The sequence below is a fragment of the Lepus europaeus genome, chromosome 3, assembly GCF_033115175.1.
Source record: "Lepus europaeus isolate LE1 chromosome 3, mLepTim1.pri, whole genome shotgun sequence".
Classification (NCBI taxonomy): domain Eukaryota; kingdom Metazoa; phylum Chordata; class Mammalia; order Lagomorpha; family Leporidae; genus Lepus; species Lepus europaeus.
The window spans coordinates 39,935,751-39,957,738 of record NC_084829.1 but is presented as its reverse complement, the minus strand read 5'-3'; the positions used below and the strand labels follow the sequence as shown (position 1 = coordinate 39,957,738).

General features: G+C 42.7%; 1 protein-coding gene across 1 annotated transcript in view; it reads left to right on the top strand.

Annotated features, from left to right (window-relative positions):
- KIF6 (kinesin family member 6) overlaps positions 1–21,988 on the top strand; it is a 424,022-nt gene that overhangs the window by 182,242 nt on the left and 219,792 nt on the right. Inside the window, exon 10 of the mRNA XM_062187187.1 lies at positions 4,564–4,667. Coding sequence (XP_062043171.1) covers positions 4,564–4,667 — 104 coding nt within the window. The remainder of the gene's footprint in view (positions 1–4,563; positions 4,668–21,988) is intronic.

Sequence of the window (21,988 nt, the reverse complement as noted above, 5' to 3'; positions counted from 1 at the left end):
ACGGCCCTAATTCCGGAGTCCCTGCAGGAGTCTCATGGGAGGTGTGTCGGTTCTAAGCTTAAAACCATGAAAATTGGGCTAAGTTTTGAGATTTCTATTCAATGAGATTTAAAAAATTGGTGTTAGATTTGACTTTGAAAGCCTTAGAAGTAGAAAATATGCATCAATATTCTTTTTTTTTTTTTTTGACAGGCAGAGTTAGACAGTGAGAGAGAGACAGAGAGAAAGGTCTTCCTTCCTTTGGTTCACTCCCCTAATGGCCACTATGGCCGGCGCTGTGCCGATCCGAAGCCAGGAGCCGGGTGCTTCCTCCTGGTCTGCCATGCGGATGCAGGGCCCAAGCACTTGGGCCATCCTCCACTGCACTCCCGGGCCACAGCAGAGAGCTGGACTGGAAGAGGAGCAACCGGGATAGTACTTGGCGCCCCGACCAGGACTAGAACCCCGGGGTGCCAGCGCCTAGTGAGCCACGGCCCTAGCCCGCATCAATATCCATTTAATAGAGGAAAGTGCAAATGAATGACTTTCATCGTTTTTGTCTGAAGATTTTCATCCTGCCTGTCTTGGTGATTCTGAGAATGTTTTTCAAAACCAGAAAGCCAACAAAACCCACACAATCCTAGACATTTAAATACACGTCCAGGAGCGGTGACATGTTCAAAGTACTCACTATCAAGTTCTTTTGTACACCTGCTCCTCTTGATGTGGTCTGGATAACCTGCTACTCTCCAATAAAAATCTCCCTAGAGAAGCTTCCTTGAAATACTTAGATGAGTTTGGAAGGAAGTAAGGGGCTTTTCAGAAACAAAGCTGATGCCGAAGCTGTCCTGGGGGACAGGGTAAAGGGGGTTGGAACAAGGGAATGGACGTCAAAGCCCTGAGACTCAGCAAGGTGAGTGCTGCGCCTAAAACATCAGCTCCTCTCCCAGGTGCGACACCGGCCCAGGTGAACCAGGGAAGAATCTTCCCTCTGGCACAGGGAAATATTGGGACAGCTGATTTCCCTTAGCCTGGACTCTGGGTAGAACAAAAAGTAATTTCTCTGAAAATACAAAGCCCTGGGTTTCGAAGTTCACAGTTACACAACCCCCTTAGTCTGGTAAGCCCCAGTGAAAGTGAACACAGCTCAGGAAAAGAGAGGAAGGGGAGAGGGAAGGGGAAGAGGATGGGGGAGGGGAGAGAAGGGAAGAAGGGAGAGTGTGGGGGGGAAATAAGGAGGAAGGGAGGGAGAGGAGAAGGGAAGGCAAGGTGAGGCCAGACCCAGTGCGGTTTTTTAAAATTTTAAATAAAATAAATCAAAGCTGAATTTAGACTAATTTTTATCTTAGGAATTCTGTATTGTAAGTTAATTACAAGCTGTGCCTACATGGTCTCAACTGTACCCTGATATGATAAATCCTAACCTAGTTGCGTTTATTTGGGAAATTTAAGGGTAAGGCATCACTAGAAAATATGTCAATGCACGGGGGAAAAAAGCAGGAATAATTAAAATCGAATTTAGGATAATGATGCAAAAATCCTTTAGGAAAGCCTATAGAGGGGTGTTGATTTCAAAGGGGTCTTAATGTTTTATTTTTCAAGTGGTAGATGCATAAGTGTTAAATATTCTCCTATACTGTCTGGTATATCTGAAATAATTCATACTAAAGAACTAGCTGGGGCCAGTGCTGTGGCATAGTGGGTGAAGCCGCCACCTGCAGTTCTGGCATCCCATATGGGCGCCAGTTTGAGTCCTGGCTGCTCAACTTCCAATCCAGCTCTCTGCTGTGGCCTTGGAAAGCAGTAAAGGATGGCCCAAGTCCTTGGGCCCCTGCACCCACGTGTGAGACCCGGAGGAAGTTCCTGTCTCCTGGCTTCAGATTGGCACAACTCCGGCCATTGCAGCCATCTGGGGGGTGAACCAGTGGATGAAGGACCTCTCTCTCTATATCTCTCCTCTCTCTCTCTCTCTGTCACTCTGACTTTCAAATAAATAAATAAATCTAAACAAACAAAAAAAAAGAACTAGCCACATGAATTAAGGTGATCTTTACCTTTGCAGTTTAAAAGAGAAAAATTATGTGATCTCATAACTAATTGCAGAAAAAGTATTTGATAACATTAAACATTTATACTTTCAAAAGACTCATTAAACTGTGAATATGAATGCATATCTTTTTTAAAGATTTATTTATTTATTTATTTGAAAGACAGAGTTAGAGAGAGAGAGGGAGAGAGATCTTTCATCCACTGGTTCACTCCCCAAATGGCTATAACAGCTATAGCTGGACTGATCTGAAGCCAGGAGCCTGAAGCTTCTTCTAGGTCTCCCACTTGGGTGCAGGGGCTCAAGCACTTGGGCCTTCTTCCATTGCTGTCCCAGGCACATTAGCAGGGAGCTTGGTTGGAAGTGGAGCAGCTGGGACTTGAACTGGCACCCGAATGAGATGCCAGTGCTGCTACTCCACAACACTGGCCCCAAATGCATATCTTTAAACTGACTAAGGGCATCACTCAAAAGTACAGTAAACATCATTTTAAAGGTAAAATGTTAGAATGAATAAGACAAGAATAGTTTAGAGTTATACTTGGAAGACCAAGCTAGCACAATGAGAAAGAAATAAAATATATATTAGAATGAGAAAAGAAGAAAAAATGTCTATCATTTATTAAAAGATTAATTATTTGAAATGCAGATGGATAGGAGGAGAGACAGAGAGAGGGAGATAGAGATCTCTTCCATCATTCACTCCCCAAATGGCCACAATAGTGCAGGCTGGGCCAGGCCAAAGCCACGAGCCAGAAACTCCAGCCAGGTCTCCCTTGAGGCTGCAGGACCCCAAGCACTAGGGCCATCTTCCACTGCTTTTCCAGGAGCATCAGCAGGGAGCTGGGATAGAAGCAGAGCAGCTGGGACGTGGACTGGTGCTCTGATGTGACCTGCCAGCGTGGCAAGCAATGGCTTAACCTCCTGGGCCACAATGCCAGCCCTTATTTGCAAATGATTTTATTGCTTATACAGAACATCCAAGGGTATTTAATAATAAAACCTGAAAATGTTCAAAAAATTATTTGGTACATAACCTGGCAGAAGCCAACGATTAGAAACCATAATTTTACAAAAATTCTGTTTATAGCATCAACAAAAACTTTTAGATTCTTAGTATAATATCTAATTCGAGAAGTAAGATATTTATAGAGAAAATTTAAATCCCCATCAGAAGAAATCAGTGTTCCTCAGTGAGATGATTCAATATTATAATTCAGTAAGACTTACCTTTTAATTAAATGTAATTAAACATAATCACAGTTAAAAGTAAAGGAAACCCATCGGTAGAATCTGATGAGCTGCATCTGAAATTTATATGAAGGAGTAAATGGCCAAGAATAGGCAAATATATCTTGAACAGCATCAAAAGGGAAGGAGATTGTCTTATCTAACTGCCAGAAGTATTTAAGATAACAGTAATTGAAACAAGTGGTGTTGCCATACTTATTGTCAAATACAGAAATGTTTTCAACTAATAGCCTGGAAACAGACACACAAGCATGTAGAAACATATAATATAAACAAAAATATTGTGTGGTTATCCTTATAAAAAATAAATTTTGATCCCTATCCCATACCTTACACAAAATAAAACCCACCTAAATGTGAAAAACAAAGCTTTGAATTTCTTTATGTTGCACAAAAGGAAGACATTGCTAATTAGATTATCTTGAGACACAGAAGTTTCATTTAACCAAGAGAACACCACAGAGTGAAAGTCATGCCATAGACTAGGAGAAAACTGGTAAAAACTACAGAGCCTCCAATATCACACAGTCACAAAAATGTGAGGAAACAGGAACTTAGCTGTGTGTACACATGTAGCAGATGGGAATGGAGATTTGTATAAGTACTCTGAAGAGCAATTTAATAATATTTAATAAAGAGAAGTTGTAAATACTCCACTACCAAGGAATTCTAGTTCTGAGTGCACACCGTGGAGAGATTCTCCTGTGTGTGCCCGGACAGATTTACAACATTCTCAGCCACGCTTCTTAGCAAAAGGGGAAATCCTAAATGTCCATCAAGAGGAGATGTAGATCAACAAATTGTGATCTTTCCCTTTACCGAAATACTATATATCCATGAAAAGGAATGACCTAGAGCCACACCAAGCAATATAAATAAGCGCAAAAACACGATGTCGAGGGAAAAAAGGAGGCACCATTACATGCAGTAATGTAACATTTACATAAAATGTAAGGCGTGCAAAACGACACCATACTTTCATTAAGAGCACATGCATACATAGGGTCAAGGGTCTGAAAACACGCAGGGAAGTGGTCATCCCAGGAAGGACAGAAGGGCCCACAGGGAAAGAGGGTTCCAGGTACATCAGTCATGTTTCATTTGTTAAAAAAAGAATTCTGGAAATATTTTCACAAAATATTGAGATTTTTAAAAGCTGCTGGTAGGCACAGGGGTGCTTTTTATATGGTTCAAGCAGCTCACAGCTCGAAAAGGTGCATGTCCTCTGCCACCCCGTGCACCTCCGTGGGAAGCTGACAGTCACTCTCCACCCTTGCTATTTGTAGATGATTATACGCCTCCAAAAGGAAATCCAGGAACTAAAGGAGGAACTGGCCCTCGTCACCGGGGAGCTGAGGACAGAGGCGCTCACGGAGGCGGAGCTCCACCAGTAAGCCTGCAGACCTTTTCTTTTTTTTTTTTTTTTTTTTTTTCTTTTCCCTCTTTGTCTTTAATAGTGCAAGCTGTGTGTTCACTTCTTTGTTGGCCCTGACATTATGAATTCACCTCAAAGCGCGGAGTTCTCCCGGGACCCCGTCTGAAATTGCCCGGAGGCGCCGGTGCAGAGTGGCGGCTTTCCATGCAAAGCCGGCTTGGGTCTGGCAGGGTTTCTGCCGCCTCAGCTTTGAGGCAGTGCAGCACAGTGCTTAGATGGGATGGGACTGTCCTTCTCACACCAGCTGAAGAAAAGGCATTGTGTAATGGCCTCGGGTTTTCACACACACACACACACACACACACACACCCCTCCCAAGCCATGGCGCTCAGATCTGAGAGTTCCAGAAACATCCTTTGTCTTCACAGCATCTTGCTGCCAGCACCCATTTATCCCTTGCCAAAGCAAGCACTCTCCCCACGCCTAAGTAGATGACCCATCCATTACAGTTCAGGCACTGGAACCGGGAATGAAAGCAGGTATTGAGAGCCCTGGACGTGCAGCCGGGGGGGCCGCCCACCAGCACAGAGGCGGCCCTCCTCCTCCCTCTGCCCCGGAGCCGCGCCTGTTTCTGTGCGCCTCGTGAAGCACTTGTGGGGCGGCATTCACGGATCAGGCTGAGAGAGCAGTGCAATGCGCTGCTTCCAAAGGAGAAGCGGAACCACGGAAGATGCTTCTAAAGGTATCCAGCCGTCTCACCCAAGCCTCAGCGCAGAACACGGTGAAGAAGACAGACGATGAAGGTGGTTTTCTGCAAGGCGAGCCCTGAGGGAGGGCCCAGCGCTGGAGGAATCTTAAACAAGGTTTCTGTTGGATGCAAAACTTTCACTCCTCCAGGGAAGCGGTGCTTCATGCTAAAACCCACTGCGCTTTAATAATATGATAGGCCCCTAAGGCCTGCCTTTAAAATCTGCTTTGTGGCATATTTGCAGTTGACGTGGGAAATATTGCCCCCTCAAAAGTCACATGTTTAAGATTTTCTGTCGCTTGTTTTCAAATAACCTGGGATAGCTTAGATAATGAGACCAAGAAGCTGAGGATTCCCTCGTTATGATGCTCCCCCCCACCTCCTCCAGATAAAAGAATTCCCAATTACCATCTTTGAAAATATTTCTTCAGAATTTTCATCTTCAGGCCGGGATCCAGCCAGGAAAGCAACACCACTCTAGGCCTCTCAACAAAACGGAATTTCGGATAGGAAAGCGGTTACCCAGAAAATGGTGTTGCTAAGCAGCCGAGAAGGGACTGACTGAGCCCCCCATAGGTCGGTGCCAGCAGGAGCGCCTCCACCCCAGGACCAGGGGGACAATGGGAGAAGGTGAGGATATCAAAACCTAAGAGCTGGAGCCGACCCACAGAACCGAGGCCACTCCGGATGCACCTGGTTATTTGCAACGCCATGGGGACAATCCTTGATTTCTCTTTCACCCCCCTTCTGGTCCTCCCCAGTGCCTCGCACTGGCTGAAGAAGCCACTTGTACAGGAAGTCAGGGGATGTAGATTCCTGTGATCTAGTCTTCACAGAGGAAGAGTGGACACTGGAAGTCAGAGCAGCATTTCCATTAGGTGCTGGTGTTTTCTCGAATTCCCATAGATCCTGTTTGTTGCTCAGGACAGTCAGTTCAAGGGTAAAGTGCAGAATGTGTTGGTTTCAGTACCTCAGACTCAGCTTGTATATGCTGCAGGTCCCCTCTGCTGCGCCGAATCTAGACAATTACAGAACTCCTGTAAAGGAACAGGAGCCTGTAACCATGCCCGAAACAGGATTTCTCAGAGGCATCGTGGAAGTTCTGCGAGGTTGAAAGGTGAGACAGGCATGAGAAAAGGCTCGACCAAGACACAGATGCAGCACCATGGGGCTCCGCGTCCCGCAGCGGAACCCCGGAGCAGCGGAGGGCCAGGAACAGCCAATGGGCATTTTGAGAGCGGTTGTAGTGGGAGTGGTTCATCCCGTGGACGCCTGTGCTGTCCTCCTGCCCAGTGCTTGGGATGGGGGACAGGAAGGGGCCCCAGGTAGCTGCCGAGAGGGGCCCGATAAGCTCTGCAGACCAGCTGCTGGCTTCAGGTTGACCCAATCCCTGCTTCTCACTGGAAACCATACAGAGCACAAGCCCCACGCCGGCGTCAGTCCCTCATCTAAACCTGGCCTCCCGAGCTGAGGCTGCCAGCTCACTGTCAGGACCAAGCAGACACAGGAACACAGAGATGGCCGGGAGTCTGGGAAAGAAAGGAGCAAGAACTTAGGGTCTCCAAGGCCTTGGAACTACATTCTTACAAGAACAATGCTTCGTATCTTTAGGAAAATAAAATCTGTTATTCCATCCATGAAACAAGAACAGAATCTTGAATTTTACAAAACAGAACCAAGAGGAGATCCTACATGTAATTGTTCAATACTTAATAGACGGCTCCATAGCAGAACAGAAGGGAGAGAAAGCAGATTGGTGATGTAGGAAGATCAGAGCCAAGCACTTGTTCTGCAAGAGCAGATAAAAGAGCCAAGAGAAAGTTTACAAGAAGAAACTGCACCCATGGGTGAGAGCATGCGGCACTTGTCTGTGTGTGCCTGGCTTTCTTCATTGCACCAGTTCCAGCCATGTTCTTTATCCTTTTTCACAGCTGAGTAGTATTCCGTTGTGCACAGGTACAACATTTCCTTTATCTCCCTCATCTGTAAAGTCTAAAGAAAATCAAAAAGGTGATCTAGACGTTGACAGAGGCTGGAGAGAGAGGGAGAAATGTTCATTAGTGGGTATTAAGTTTTCACTACCTAGGTGTTAGAAATTCTGGGTCTCTATTGCACAGGAAAGTAACCATAATGTGTAGGTATTATGTGTCTCTCTGTTTCAAAAGCTAGAAGATAATATTTTGGATATTTTCACCATGAAGAAGAAATGCTAAATGTTTGAGGAGATAGATATGTTTGCCCTGATCAAACATTATCCAATCTATATATACATTAAACTATCACATGGTATACTATAAACATAGATAATTTTACATCGATGCTAAAGATTTTTAGTAAATAAAAGAATAGCATGAAAATGGAATAATGGAGAATAGCTCTAGACCTACCAATATCTAACAATTGGGAGCTTGTGGAGGAGAAAATAGAGATAACGCAGGGATTTAACAGCAGAATAAATAATACCTAAGAATTTCTTAGAATAAAAAAAGACATAAAATTTCAAAAATGAAACCGTTACCAAGTGCTGAGCCATATTGTGATGTTGTAGAAAAATTTGGGGGACTTCAAAATATAGAAAAGAATCCCAAAATTTACTGGTGAGAAAAAAAATTCCTAAAAATATGACTTAGAGCAGACTTCTCATCAGTAACTCTGGAACAAGAAATTTCCAGTACTGGAAAGCAAAGCAAAAAGCACTTTAAATGTATATTTCTGTAGACAAATTAGTATTTAAGTGTGGAGATGAAATAAAGATATTTTGCTGATTTACTTTGAAACTACCACAGACTGTATGTGCTTTAAAAAAAAAAAGGATTTATTTATTTATTTGAAAGGCAGAGTTACAGAGAGGCAGAGGCAGAGACAAAGACAGAGAGAGAGGTCTTCCATCTACTGGTTCACTCTCCAAATGGCCTCAACAGCCCGAGCTGGGCCTATCCAAAGCCAGAAGCCAGCAGATTCCCCCAGGTCTCCCACATGGGTGCAGGGGCCCAAGGACCTGGGCCGTCTTCCACTGCCTTCCCAGGCCACAGCAGAGAGCTGGATTGGAAGTGGAGCATCCTGTCTTTGGCGCCCAGATGGGACGCCAGCACTGCAGGCAACAGCTTTACTCATATGCCACATCACCAGCCCCTGTATGCAATTTATCAGAAAGAACAATGAAATGTAAGAAACAATAAGAATGTACACATTTTGTTTTGTCCTCTTTATGATATTTAATATGGTATAGTGTTTACATTTTGTATTTTACTCACTTGCTGTTTATTGCATGAATAAATTTTTCTGTTTAGAAATAATTAAAAGAGCAATAATAATTTGCATTTACAAGGGCTTGGTGAGTAGATTGGGGGAGAAATAAAATTATGATACTAGATTATAAAATCCTGAAGAACGGGGCTGGTGCCATGGCTCACTTGGTTAATCCTCTGCCTGCAGCACCGGTATCCCATATGGGCTCCGGGTTCTAGCCCTGGTTGCTCCTCTTCCAGTCCAGCTCTCTGTTGTGGCCCAGGAGGGCAGTGGAGGATGGCCCAAGTGTTTGGATTCTTGCACCCGCATGGGAGACCAGGAAGAGGCACCTGGCTCCTGGCTTCAGATCGGTGCGGTGCCGGCAGTGGCGGCCATTTGGGGGGTGAACCAACAGAAGGAAGACCTTTCTCTCTGTCTCTCTCTCTCTGACTATCTATAACTCTACCTGTCAAATAAAAAAAAAAAAAATCCTGAAGAACACTTGGGTCATGGACGGACTTCTGTTGGTCCGTGGACAGCTTCTTTGCTGTCAAGAAAGTGTGCTACATAGCACTGTGTTTTATTAGTGAATTTGAATCAGCATTTAGGGAGAACAAATGCTGCAAACCATCTCTCTCCCCGGCTCCCCACCGCCACAGCAAAGCACAGGGTTTCACAAAGTCCTGCAAATGTGTTTGCTGTTCGCACTGACAATAGCATCATCCAGATAATGACTTTGGGTCTTCTTGGGAATATTGTTGGTATTGTTTCCAGCTTGGCTGAGCCGTGATGCACCCTGAGCTTCCACAGAGCTCAATCTCTTGTCTTCCTGAAATGAAAGTGCCCCTAAGGTGGCCCTGTTTACATCCTGGCCCAAATCTCGGTGGATGCTCTTTGTGTTCAGGAGTTGAGTCAGCTCCAGGCCCTGCTAGAGCCTGGCAGGAGCGAGCTGCAGAAAGGCCCCTACTCGGGTCCACTTCCCCTCCTGCTGACTGCTGGCCGCTGCAGCACCGGGACGTTCCTGTCAGGGGTCCTCCGAAGAATGTCACAAAGCGGATAGTGAGGGGACAGCATACTCTCCGTAGTGTGCAGGGGGCAGTTTGGAAATGCCTGTTAATATCCAGCCCCATCCAATTTTTTGAACCATTTCCCACACTTCAGTCCTTAATGTAAATATTTGCTACATCGACTTAGATGCTTTAATTACAGAAGATTTCAGATGTCAGCCTCTAGTTATTGTGATATTTTTAGATTACACCCCCTCCCGTTTTTTTTTCTGGGCTGAGACATTCTGAGGAGGGACAGCTGGCTGAAGGCTGTGGAGCCAAGTTAGTGTTTATACAGAACATCTTGGTGAAGATTTGATCATGATTGATTCTCCAAACACGTGCATCCGTGTTCCCTGGTAAAGCAATAAGCCTTAGCTCCTTGGCTAGCGTGGAATCATTATATCCTGGCCCAAGATTTAAGCGAGTGGGATATTTTTTTGAATAGCAACATTTTATTTCTGAGATGGAATTTAATTGGATTTCATGGACTCAATTTTGCCCAAAGTGTTTGGATACCTACAAATAACCGGATACTTTTCTAACAACAAAACAGCTGGCTTACATCAGTTAATCCTATAACCTGAATTCATTGAGCACCTAGTAGTTACTTAATTATTATAATAGGTGCTTTTGGGGGTTCAGAAGTACAGGATACAAAAATGATTCCAATGAGTTACAGTTTTATCAAGGAAATCTTATACACACACTGCATATACATACATACATACATACGTACATACATACATATGTACATACATACATAAAATGCACAATGTCTGATTATATGAGAAAACTTAAGTTCATGAAAAATTGAATTTAAAAATGTTTTAGTGCAAAAAATGATGCTCATGCATTTTTTATCACATGCATTTTCTCTGAGCATTTTAAAGCCCCCTCATATTAGAACGAATAGATGCGTACAGAAAAATTTAAAACTTTAATTCTAATCTACCTCCATAATCTTTAAATGGTGCTCAAGACTTGTTAAGTGTGCCATAGGAGAGTTGAACTAAACATTATCTATGTACTCTTTTCAGCTCTGTGTTTTTGAATTTTATGTCAGCTTATTACATATGCTTTAATACAATACTCACTATCTGTGCTGATAAAAAGCTAAATCATTAGGTAGGAGTTCAGGGCTAGGAGAAGTGGCTGCAAACTTTATCCATGGAGTAGGCTGAATAAGTGCTAAAGTGTGTCGAGACAGGAGGTCACCATTCTGACAAAGGTGCTGAGAGGGGAGGTGAGAGTGGATGGGGAAAGGAAGAGGGTGGAAACAGCAGACTAGCGTGGGGCTTGCGTGTACCGAGCACCAACTAGTGACAGTCTGAGCTTCTCATCTGCCAGTTGGAGACTAGGACCAGATCGATGAATGGTGACCCCGTGACGGGCTAGGAATGCCACAGGTAGAAGGGCTAGTGTTTGAGTTAGTAGTGACGGGGACATTTGCTGTGGTCTGAAAATACTGTGATTCGTTAATTCACTTAGCAAGTGTTGATTATGCCTTTTCTTTGCACTAAGCAGCGTTCCAGATGCCAGCCTTTAACATGAAGAAGAAATGTGTGGCACACAGGTTGAGTGTGGAACTCTTAGAGAAAAGTTGAAACGGAAGATGTTGACCTCAGTATCAAATGAGGTCAAGACCAAGGGTCAGCTTGGAAATTCTCTGATCTGACTTGAAGTAGGTGACAGTTTGTACCCACAGGATTGTAGCTTCCACATTCAGGCTTACTGTAGGTAGACTGTCATCTGACTTTAACTTTCCACTAAAATTATCATAGCAGTATAACATTCTTAACCATTCGTTTCACAAACATATAAAAGTTCTTTAAAAAATATTTGCAGCAATACTGATACATACAAACATTTCTTTGTTTCTTTCTTTTTTTCCTGAGTTTTAGCTCCCACATTAAAGAGAGAACATGCAATATTTGTCTTTCTGAGTCCAGCTTATTTCACTCAAAATGATGTCCTCCAGTTTCATCCATTTTGCTGCAAATACTAGAATATTCTATTGTGTATATATACCACAGTTTCTTTATCCATTCATCTGATGATGAACACCTTGGTTGATTTCAAATTTTGGCTATTGTGAACAGTGCTGCCATAAACATGGTAGTGTGGGTATGTCTTTTTTTTTTTAAGATTTATTTATTTATTTGAAAGTCAGAGTTACACTGAGAGAAGAGAGGCAGAGAGAGAGAGAGAGAGGTCTTCCATCCAATGGTTCACTCCCCAAATGGCCACAGTAGCCAGAGCTGTGCTGATCTGAAATCAGGAGCCAGGAGCTTCTTCCAGGTCTCTGATGCGGGTGCAAGGGCCTAAGGACTTTGGCCATCTTCTACTGCTTTCCCAGGCCATAGCAGAGAGCTGGATCAGAAGTAGAGCAACTGGGTCTCAAACTGGCACCCATTTGGGATGCTGGCGCTTCAGGCCAGGGTGTTAACCCGCTGCGCCACAGCACCAGCCCCGAAGGTAAGTCTTTAATACCAGGTGTTCATGTCTTTTGGGTATACACCCAGTAGTGGAATTGCTGGACCACATGGCAAGTCTATTTCTAGTTTTTTAGGAAATCTCTACACTGTTTTCCACAGTGGCTGCACTAGTTTACATTCCCACCAACAGTGTACAAGTGTTCCCCTTTGTCCACATCCCCGCCAGCTTTTGTTACTCTCTGTGTTTAGGGTTTTAGCCATTCTGACAGGGATGATGTGACATCTCATTGTGGTTTTGATTCACATTTCCCTGATGGCTAGTGATGTTGAGCATGTTTTCATATATTTGCTGGCCATTTGTATTTCTCCTTTTGAGAACTGTCTATTAATGCTCTTTGCCCATTTCTCAGCTGGATTGGGAAAAAAAGGAGGGTGGGAGGAAGGGAGAAAGGCAATATCATCATGTTCTTAGAATTGTATCTACAAAGTACATTGAATCTGTTAAAAACTAACTAAAATTAAAATTTAAAATTTAAAAAGTAATTTAAAAAATAATGAATAAATGAATTAAAAAACTGCTAAGAATTAATATATTTTCCTCTAACAAGTATATTATGAAACATTAATAACTAATTGTACGTATTTGAATATGTACTTCTTATTTTATTCTAAACTCCCTTGAGAAAATAAAAATATAATAAGGGGCTGGTGCTGTGGCGCAGCAGGTTAAAGCCCTGGCCTGAAGCGCCGGCATCCCATAGGGGCACCCGTTCGGGTCCCGGCTGCCCCTCTTCCGATCCAGCTCTCTGCTATGACCTGGGAAAGCAGTAGAAGAAGACCCAAGACCTTGGGCCCCTGCACCCACGTGGGAGACCTGGTGGAAGCTCCTGGCTCCTGGCTTCGTATCGGCGCAGCTCCGACCATTGTGGCCAACTGGGGAGTGAACCAGTGGATGGAAGACCTTTCTCTCTGTCTCTACCTCTCTCTGTAACTCTTTCAAATAAATAAAATAAATCTTTTTAAAAATATTAAATAGAAAACTTCTAAAATGTGTAAAATAGGTAGGAATAAACCTAACAAAATGTGTACCATATTGTTGCTTAAACCCTAAAACATTAATGAGAAAAATAACAAAAAACTAAATAAATTAAGAGACAACCTGTGCTCATAGACTGGATTTTTTCAATGTTGAAATATTGATTCTACCCAAATGGATCTTTAGATTTAATGCAATCCCAATAAAAATTCCAACAGGTGTGTGTGTGTGTGTGTGTAAATTGACAAACTGATTCTGAAATCCACAGGAATGCAAAGGACCTAGACTAGGTAAAACAGCTTTGTAAATGAAGAACAACCAATACCTTAAGCCATGTACAAACACTTACTTGAAGTGGATCGTAAACGTAAATGTAAAATCTAAAATATAAAACTGTAAAGTAAAAGATAAGAGAAGTTCTTTGTGACCTTGAATTAGGCAAATATTTATTAGGACATTAAAAAAAAAGCACAAACAATAAAACAAAAAGAAGATAAATGGAACTATTTCACAATTTAAAACAACTTTTCTTTGAAAGACTCTATTTAAGAAAAATAATAAACCACAGACTGGGAGAAGATATTTTCAAAACACATATCTGATAAAGAAATTGTATATCTGGAATCTTAAAAATTACCACAATTAGAGAAGACATGATAAAAATATGGACAAAATATATGAGCAGATATAACAATCAGAAGATACACCAACAGTAAATAATGACATGAATGTTCAGCATCATTGGTCACTAGAAGAATAGAATTAAAATCATGATGAGATGTTGCCATACAACTGTTAGAATAGCTTTTAAAAAGTGGCTGTAGCAAGTGCTGGTGAGGATAAGAAACAGCTGAAACATGTGTCTTGCTGGTGGAAATGTAACGCGCTACATCCACTTTGGAAAGCAATTTGGTAGCATCTTGTAACATTAAACATAACACCATAAATCCAGCAATCCCATTTCTAGGTCCTTATATGTAAGAAATGAAAATACAACACAGAGAACTATACATGAATATTTATAGCAGCTTTACTCATAAAAACTGGAAGCAACTCAGACCTTTCAATCAGTAGTAGTTGTACAAATTGTGGTATAACCATGTAATGGAATCCTACTCAGCAATAAAAATGGAATGAACTATTGACGCATCCAATAACTTGGATGAATCTCAAAAGCATCATGCTGAGTGACAGATGCCAGATACAGAAGGCGACATCCTACACAATTCCAATTATATGCCATTCTGTTAAAGGCAAAAGTATAAGAACAGAAATCAGATTAGTGGTTGCCAAGGTTGCTGGTGGGAGAGGGAATTTATATCAAAGGAACAAGAGGGTGTGGTTTAAGGTGGCTGAACTACTCTATCTCTGGATTCTGGTGATGGTTGCATGACTATATGTTTGTCAAAACTCACAGCATTATGAATTTTAACTTTCGTTGTAAATTTAACCTTAACTAACCTGACTTTCAAAAGTTGGAAAAAATCTCTAAGTCAAAAGATAATATAAACTTTAAAAACCTGTTATCAAACCAAATTTTTTAAAGCTCACAGAAAAGCAAAACTACAAACTGGGAATTTTCCTTTAGGTAAGATTTTGATATGATCAATTTAAGAATAGCAATGGTCTTTTACTATAAAGTCCCTCAGAACACCCAGGCATCCCCCTTTTCAACCAACTACTCTCCATATTCAAGTTGATTACCAAACCTACAAACTAACTTGCAACCGCACGCTGATGTCTTTCCTGTTACAGTGGAGAATGTGTCCCTTCCCCTCCTGTAGTGTCAGTCCCCGTGCTGCTATCTCAAGAACATCACTATCTTTTTCATTTTTACATTACCTTCAACCTCTCCACTTTTATTGGACTCTTCTTATCAGTATTTAAATAGGCCCAACTTCAAAAAAACAAAAAGTAGATTTAAAACCAGAATACTCTGCCTTGATCTCTGTTCTCCATCTAGTCAGGTACTGCTCCCTTTCTTGTCCTGCAAGCTGAATTACTCCAGGAGGTTGCTTTTATTTGGTATCTCTGTCCTTCTCTCCCAGCCACTCCTCAATGCCTTCCAATACGGCTTCTGTCCCTAACATCCTGAAGTGGCTGTCGTCACAGCCATTACTGACCTCAGTGTAGAGAAATTCAAGAGACTTAGTCCATCGCTCTGAACTTCTCAGTATCATTCAACGTTATTAACAACCTTCTCATTGAAGCAGTCTGTTCTTGCTTCCTGTCGCCTCTCCTTGACTTCCTGGGTGGAATTATCCTCCCTTCACATTGACCTTCCTCGAGACACTATACCAGGACTTGATCTTCTCTCGTCATTTGATACTTTGTTTTAGACAGCCTCATCAACACCATCCAAATGTTGATGAATTTTACGTTGATTTCACTAGTCGGTAGCTGTCTGAACGCCATACTCATGGATCCCATTGCCTACCTGACAGCTGGCCGTGAACTGCACATGCCATGGACTCAACATGAATTCCTCTCCATCTTTCTGCAGACCTGCTCTGTTTCCCTCTCCAAGGCTTACAATTGCCCAAGCCAGAAAGTTCCAGGTCACTTCTGATTCGATTCGTTTGCTCATACGCTTAATCCAATCCATTTGGGAGTCCTATTGACTCTATCTTTAAAACATGACCTGAACCTAATCGCTCACACCACCACCGTTGTAGCTGTCCTTATCCAATCTCTGGCATCTCCTTTCCACTCCTAAAATGTTCAAATGTGTTTCATTCAACCCGCTTGGGCTCCCCTCTGAACCTTTATCAGTGCTGCCAGAATATCCCTTTTTAAAAGTGCATATCTTATCACTTCACTCTTCTTAGGACTCTCCTGTGACTTCTGTTCTTGAGAAAAGACCAGCCTTCTTCCCAAGGCCGGTAAATATCTTCCTGATCTGACCTTTTTCTGTATTTTCAGTCGTCTTTCCCTGATCTCTCCGTACGTATCTGTCCTCTCTCACGGTTGCACCTTTGCCCGTGCCATTGCCTTGCTGGAGTACGTGCATGGAGACACACCCCCACACCCCCTGCTTTTCCCCTTCATCCTTCAAATCTCAGTTCAAGTAGTTCCTCCTCCAAGAAGCCTTCTCTGATCTGAAACTCCATCTAAATCATGACTGTGTTACACATTGTCCTATTTTCTGTGCTTTTCCTTCAGAGTTCTCATCTCTGAACACGAACTTACAGTTCAGTTCGATCAGTATCTGTTGCCTTCACTATAATGAGAAGGCTTTTAGGGCACAAAACGTACGTGCTTTCAAAGACTATACACAGGGGCCTGCACTGTGGCGTAGCGGGTAAAGCCGCCTGCAGCCCCAAAATGGGAGCCAATTTGAGTCCTGGCTGCTCCACTTCCAATCCAGCTCTCTGCTATGGCCTAGGAAAGCAGTAGAAGATGGCCCAAGTCCTTGGGTCCCTGCACCTGTGAGGGAGACTCGGAAGAAGCTCCTCACTCCTGGCTTCGGATCCATCCAGCTCTGGCCATTGTAGCCATTTGGGGAGTGAACCAGTGTATGGAAGACCTCTCTCTCTCTCTCTCTCTCTCTGCCTTAATCTCTCTGTAACTCTACCTTTCAAATAAATAAATAAATAAATAAATAAATATTACCAAAAAAAAAAGAATGTACACATCCCCTTCATTTGCATCATTTGATGACACATAATCAGAGAACATTGAGCCGCTATCGATACAGCAAAGCTTATTAGCTTTGTATTAGCTACATGTATTAGCTACATGAAAATTCCAGAGGGAGAAACTAGAGAGGTATTTAGCTGGCTTATGAGCATGTAACCACACCCTGTAAGACTGGGATGACTGGTGAAACCCGTCGTGCAGGTAAAAGGTGCCTCAAGCAAATGATGGCCTACTTTGGTATCCATTTTACCAAAGGAGAAATTGTTCTTGCACTGGCCAGGGTCAGCCTCAAACCTTGCTTTTAGGAATACCCAGGTTCTTCCAGCTCTAGTTACTGCTCCTGTTGCTCCTTTGAGGAAGAAAGGGCGTGGGGAAGCTGGGCTGCTCTGGACTTGCCTCTGGGCCCTTAGGGTGAGAGCACAAAAGAGAGGAGGGCTTGGCTTTCCATCCCTGGAGCTTTGCTCTGCGTTTGTGCCTATCTGGAAATTGTTATCTGGTAAGATTCCTTTTAAAAAGTAATTCTTTATAAAAATAAAACAAATTAAGACAAGAATAATTTAAAGCCAAATACATGGTGTTATAAAACTCACAAACAGAATTTGTTTCAAAAGAACATATTTGTACTAGGGAAAGCTTCCTCGATGTCCAGGCTTCTATTTAAATGCAAATAAATATGCCTAAAGGGAACATCTTAAATCTTTGTTTTTCCATCAAGTCAGTTTCAACTTTGAAAGAAAATAAATTTATATTTGTATTCATTCCTTTCAGTGGATAAACACTGACTGTGCACGATGGTAAATTTGGGCTGTGTGTTAGGAACTGGGGATTGCTCAAACCAAAGTACCATACAGGAGCCTGGCAGTGTGGGAGAGAGGGGCTGATGATCAGATATTCGCCTGGGAGCTTCAGAAATGTGCATGGAGAATTCACATTGTCTTTTAATTCCATCTTTCCACATATTTTTGAAGCCCCCCACCTGGAAACTTATCGATGGTGCTGCTGTGCTGTGACGGACCCCCAGTGCAGCAAGGAGGGGGGCAGGGGCCAGGGAGGAAAGAGTTTATAGAGGAAGTGACACAGTGGAAGCCCACCAGTGCCTTCATCCTTTTAAAGTGAGCATTTAAAGGTGACTCCAGAAGTCATTTCCATCATACTTAACTGCAGTTCAAGTTTTTTTATTGGGTATTCTAATAAAAGTTTAATTGGATTCAGTCCTCAATAGAACCATAAACCAAAATTCAACTTTAGGTAAAGTGGCTCTCTTGAACCTAAAATTTGATAACTTGTTCCAGATTGTATAGGAGAAAATAATTCAAATCAAGGCCACCGCATAGAATTTGAGATACAGCATCATAATGCCTGTAAGTCTTGAAATGTGATCCTCAGACTATTTCAGAAGCAAAATGAAATAAACAAAGAGCTACATAAATACCCCACAATGTTTGATTTAATAGAGTCCTAGTGAGAATCAGCTACCAAACCAATCTTTTAGGGAGAATCTCTTGTCAATACTTAATTCTGGATCAATAGTGTTTTATCCCTTCTACATTTAGTTTACTGTCACTTGCCTCCAAGGCAATTTTAATTATAAAACCCTTATTACAAACATGTTTCAAAGTCAGGACTTCAGGCTGCACAATTTCTAGGACACGATTACTCTCTGGAAGTGCCTTCCCTTGTGGAGGCAGATGGAGTGGGTTTCTGGAAACTTTGCACCTCAAGAATGAGAGAGACAGACAGACAGACATGGGGAGAGAGAGCAATGCACACGCAAGTGTGAAGAGTTGGACGTTCTTTGAAACACGACTGAGCTCTCCCCTATGGACTGCTCATTAGAAAGTGAAAAAAACCTCAAAGTTCGTATCTAATTTCTTGTCATTCACGATGAAATTGTCCCGATGGTCTTGACTCCCCCTCACCTATCCAGAACTTCTGTGACCTGCAAAGGCCTCACGTGGCCACATCCTGGCAATCTCTTAGGCCTTGTTCCGCTCTGAACCTCACCTCCCTCACTCTGGTCTCTTCTCCACACCTCTCCTGAAATAATCCCTCCTCATCCCACTGCTCAACCATGTCATAGCAGAAAGACCTTCCCAGGCCACCTTACCAAAATTACACCTTCCTCTGGGCAGGCGTTGAGGTGAGCAACTTGAGTTGCTGCCTGGGACTCGCACTCTAATCTCCTATTAGAGCACCTGTCAAGTGCTGGCTCCTCTGCTTCTCATCCAGCTCCCTGCTAAAGTGCCTGAGAGGCAATAGAGGATGGTTCAAATGCTTGGGTCCCTGCCACCCATGCGGGAGACCCAGGTGGAGTTCCTGACTCCTGGTTTTGACCTGGCCCAGCCCTGGCTGTTGTGGCCGTTTGGGAAGTAAACCAACAGATAGAAGATGGAACATTCCTCTCTCTCTCTCTCTCTCTCTCTCTCTCTCTCTCTCTGCTTTTCAAATAAATAAATCTTAAAAGGGGGGAGGACACACTCCATGAGCTTTAAAAAAAAATAAAAATAAGCCTTCTTCTGTCCCTCTTTATCCCTTCTATGCTGGGTTATTCTCCTTTATATCAACAACGTCATACTTAATGTCTAACTGCCAGTCTCTCCCTACTTGATGGGTGAGCTTCATGACATTGGGCCTCTAAAGGAGCTGGTCACCATTATGCCCGGGAACCTAAAACAGAACCTGGCACATGGTAGGCCCTCAGGAACGATCTTTTGAATGAACTAGTAAACACCGCGTCAGGCCCACTGTCTGTCTCTGATTTCTTTCATGAGCTATTCATTTCAAATCACTTAGACCTCCACACAGAGCTGCCCCAGGGTGTTCAGTATAAATGGGGTCCTCAAAACCAGTCTCTGCTGATAGAACACAATTCCTGACATGGAGATTTGATAGCCACTGTGTACTAGGCTTTGTAGGTTTCTTCTCATGGGTGTGAATGATGGAGGGGAGGGATTGTCTGAAATAGTCAGACTTTTGCCCATAACTTTTTATCTACTTTATTTCTTTATTTTTAAAAAATTATTCAAGGGGCCGGCACTGTGGCATAGCAGGTAAAGCTGCTGCCTGCAGTGCCGCGGTCCCATATGGGCACCGGTTCGAGTCCTGGCTGCACCACTTCCGATCCAGCTCTCTGCTGTGGCCTGGGAAAGCAGTAGAAGATGGCCCAGATCCTTGGGCCCCTGCACCAGTATGGGAGACCTGGAAGAAGCTTCTAGCTCCTGGCTTTAAGACCCAGAAGAAGCTTTTGGTTCCTGGCTTCAGATTGATGCAGCTCCGGCCATTGCAGCCAGTTAGGGAGTGAACCAGCAGATGGAAGACTCTCTCTCTCTCTCTCTCTCTCTCTCTGCAACTCTGACTTTCAAATAAATAAATAAATCTTAAAAAAAAATTACTCAAGATTCACAGAGACAGAGTGAGAGAGAGAGAAAGAAAGAGAGAAAGAGAGAGAGAGAGCTCCCATCCGCTAGCTCACTCCTTGGATGCCTGCAATGGCCAGGGGTCTGAGGGTGGGAGCAAGGAACGCCATCCACATCTCCCACATGGGTAGCAGGGACTCCTACCTGAGCCAGCACCGCTGCTCCTGGGGTGTGCAGCAGCAGCAAGCTAGCAGTGGGAGCAGTCAGAACTCCACCTCTGGCACTCCAGTATGGGATGCAAGCATCAGGCTTCTCAAACCGTGTCTCAACTGCTAGGCCAAACCTCTGCCACATACAACTATTCTGTGAACTTTCTTTAGAGTCACTACAACCAGGCAGAATGGACTGAGAATCGAGAGACTTGAATTTTAACCGTAACTGTCCTAGTGTACAGAGATGAGGTGTAGGATGGTCGTGCCTCCTCTCCAATCACGCATGCACAGATTCCATGACTCCTGAGGACCTCAGTAAGTCTACTGTAAGGTGAGGGTAGGAATGACACCTGCCTCACAGGGCCGATGTAAGAACTGAGGCCGTGCAAGTCTTGTAGTGAACACAGTGCCTGGCCCCGAAGTGCTCGAGGAATATTGGCTATAATTGTTATAATCTCCCTGTGATTCCTTGACACAACTTTTACTGTTGGTAAGAAACCTACTTCACTTACAGACGTTTTGTGAGACTTCTCTATAGAAAAGAAAAGATCCAACCATATTTTAATGTCTCTCCTTAGAAGATACAGTATACAGTCAGGTATGGGCACACAAAGAAAAAGTGCCCAGCAAGGGAAAAAAAAAAAACATAAAATATTCCTGGAATTCTAAGTTATTTTTGTTTATTAGTGTTTTTTACCTGGCTACATTTCTTAGATTTTGAACAGAAAATTAAAGGTTATCTTTAAGAAGAATTAGTTTCAGTTGCTGGTTTTACACTTCCAAGTGACAAAATAAAATGGATGAACAGCAGGAAAAAAATTTCCTTCTTTATTAACTTTACTTTCATCCTACATTTCACAGCTGAATTGAAAACAAATGTTCTCTTTTGGCATAAAGCAAATTATTGCACAATATACATAGTTGGTTCTGGAATCTAAACTACATATGCTCCTGAAATTCTATCTTTAAATTATTTTCATAGTTAAGATTTGTATTATTTTGTGTATCTGGGCTATAGGATTGCATATTTTTAATAGGTCACTTCAGAGTGGGGTGTTTTTCTTAATACAGTTGATATAAGACTGTATATCTAAGAGGCTCAACAACACAAAAACTATAAATTGCCAGAATGGAATGTTCATAAAATGCTTCCAAATTGGAGCTCTATGCTTCACATCTTAGTGTACACATCGTTAACCATAATCCCCAAGTAAGAAAACTTTGCTGAAATCTTTAAGAGATTTAGAAATTCAAAAATAAAGTAACAGCCTGAATCATAAAGAGATCTGATCCATAAACCTTTTTATTTAATATACAATGATAGTTTTTAGAAAAAACATTTTTTGCCAATAAAAGGGTACGTCAGAAAGTTGGTAGAAAAATGGAATAGAAGGATGACTTTACATTCGTGCCAAAAAAAAAAAAATCTTGGAATCCATGCATAGTTCTTTTAAAGATATACACATTCCAGGGCCAATGCTGTGGTGTAGCAGGTTAAACAGCGCTGGCATTCCACAGGGGCACCAGTTCGAGTCCCAGATGCTCCACTTCCAATCCAGCTCCCTGCCTATGTGCCTAGGAAGGCAGCAGAGGATGGCGCAAGTGCTTGGGCCCCTGCACCTTTTTGGGAGAC